The following is a 1,028-nucleotide window of genomic DNA, read 5'->3' on the forward strand; positions in this document are numbered from 1 at the left end:
ATCTATCTATCTCTATCTAAATGCTCTGGAAAAAAACAAAGACCTTTTTTTTTTTTTTTTTTAGAAAATGTGTTTGGTTGTTGTTTATCATAGCCCCATCTGCAGCTGTAGTTTTCCCACATCTTATAATGTATCACTACATCAGTGGTGCACAGTAGATGAAACAGAATGAGGCAGGCAACAAGGCTTTGCTTGAATTATGAATCATTATTTTTTCTGTCTTCAGGTGTCCATTTTGGTGAAGACCCGTCTTCAACAGCCAAGGTTACATTTCACATTTTTTCTCACTGGTAAACCAAGAAGAAACACTCGACTCAACTGAAAAAGGTATCCACTGAAAAATGTACTTAAGGCGCAGTGCAGAGCCTTTGAGGAGGATTCTTTTTTTGTTATTGTTGTAGAATGATCCAATTTTCCACTGGCGGTTTTAAGTTTATGAGACAGAATGTTTTTACCTGAAAATCATACTTTAACTCAAGATATCGTAATTTCTTCAAATGACATTCATGGCTTTTAACACCTTAATCGCTTGCTAAAAGCTTTCTACAGTGGCCATATTGTAATAAGTTATATTTCTTACTTCACACACTGTATGCTTCTCAGAAACCCACCACTCTGTTGTATCATTGTGTATTGATGTGACAACTTGGTCTGCCTTTAACTAACTTAAACATTCTTTACAGTTTACTCATGAACAATATACATGTCAAATTTGATTTGAGATGATGATAATGTACTGTATGGGCATTTGTGTGCCATTAAACCCTGTACAGATACCACTGTGACTGCACTGTGTTGTTCATTTGACAGTACAAGCTTCATGTGGCTGAGCCTGTCACATCAACTGTAGTTAAAAGAAGAAAAGGGACGAAAGTGTGGTGTAAATTGAAAGATATGTTTTGCACCTGGCAGGTTTTCTATTGAAAGGCAAGGGTGCACACCTCCCCCTTGTTTTTCCTTTAGTGCCCACAGAGGGCACTCTGACTCCTAATAAGATCCTTCTCCTCCAGAGGAGAGGATGCACTCCT

General features: G+C 37.6%; 1 protein-coding gene across 2 annotated transcripts in view; it reads left to right on the top strand.

The window, feature by feature from the left end:
- The window catches only part of mtor (mechanistic target of rapamycin kinase), an 84,813-nt gene extending 84,028 nt beyond the window's left edge, over window positions 1–785 (top strand). For both annotated transcript variants that reach the window (XM_035656202.1, XM_035656203.1), the window contains exon 58: window positions 227–785. In XM_035656202.1, the coding sequence (XP_035512095.1) occupies window positions 227–242 (16 nt within the window). In that variant the 3' untranslated portion in view covers window positions 243–785. The remainder of the gene's footprint in view (window positions 1–226) is intronic.
- The last annotated feature ends 243 nt before the right edge of the window (window positions 786–1,028 follow it).

The sequence above is a fragment of the Morone saxatilis genome, unplaced genomic scaffold (genome assembly GCF_004916995.1).
Source record: "Morone saxatilis isolate NCDOM2014 unplaced genomic scaffold, NCSU_SB_2.0 Contig15, whole genome shotgun sequence".
NCBI lineage: Eukaryota > Metazoa > Chordata > Actinopteri > Moronidae > Morone > Morone saxatilis.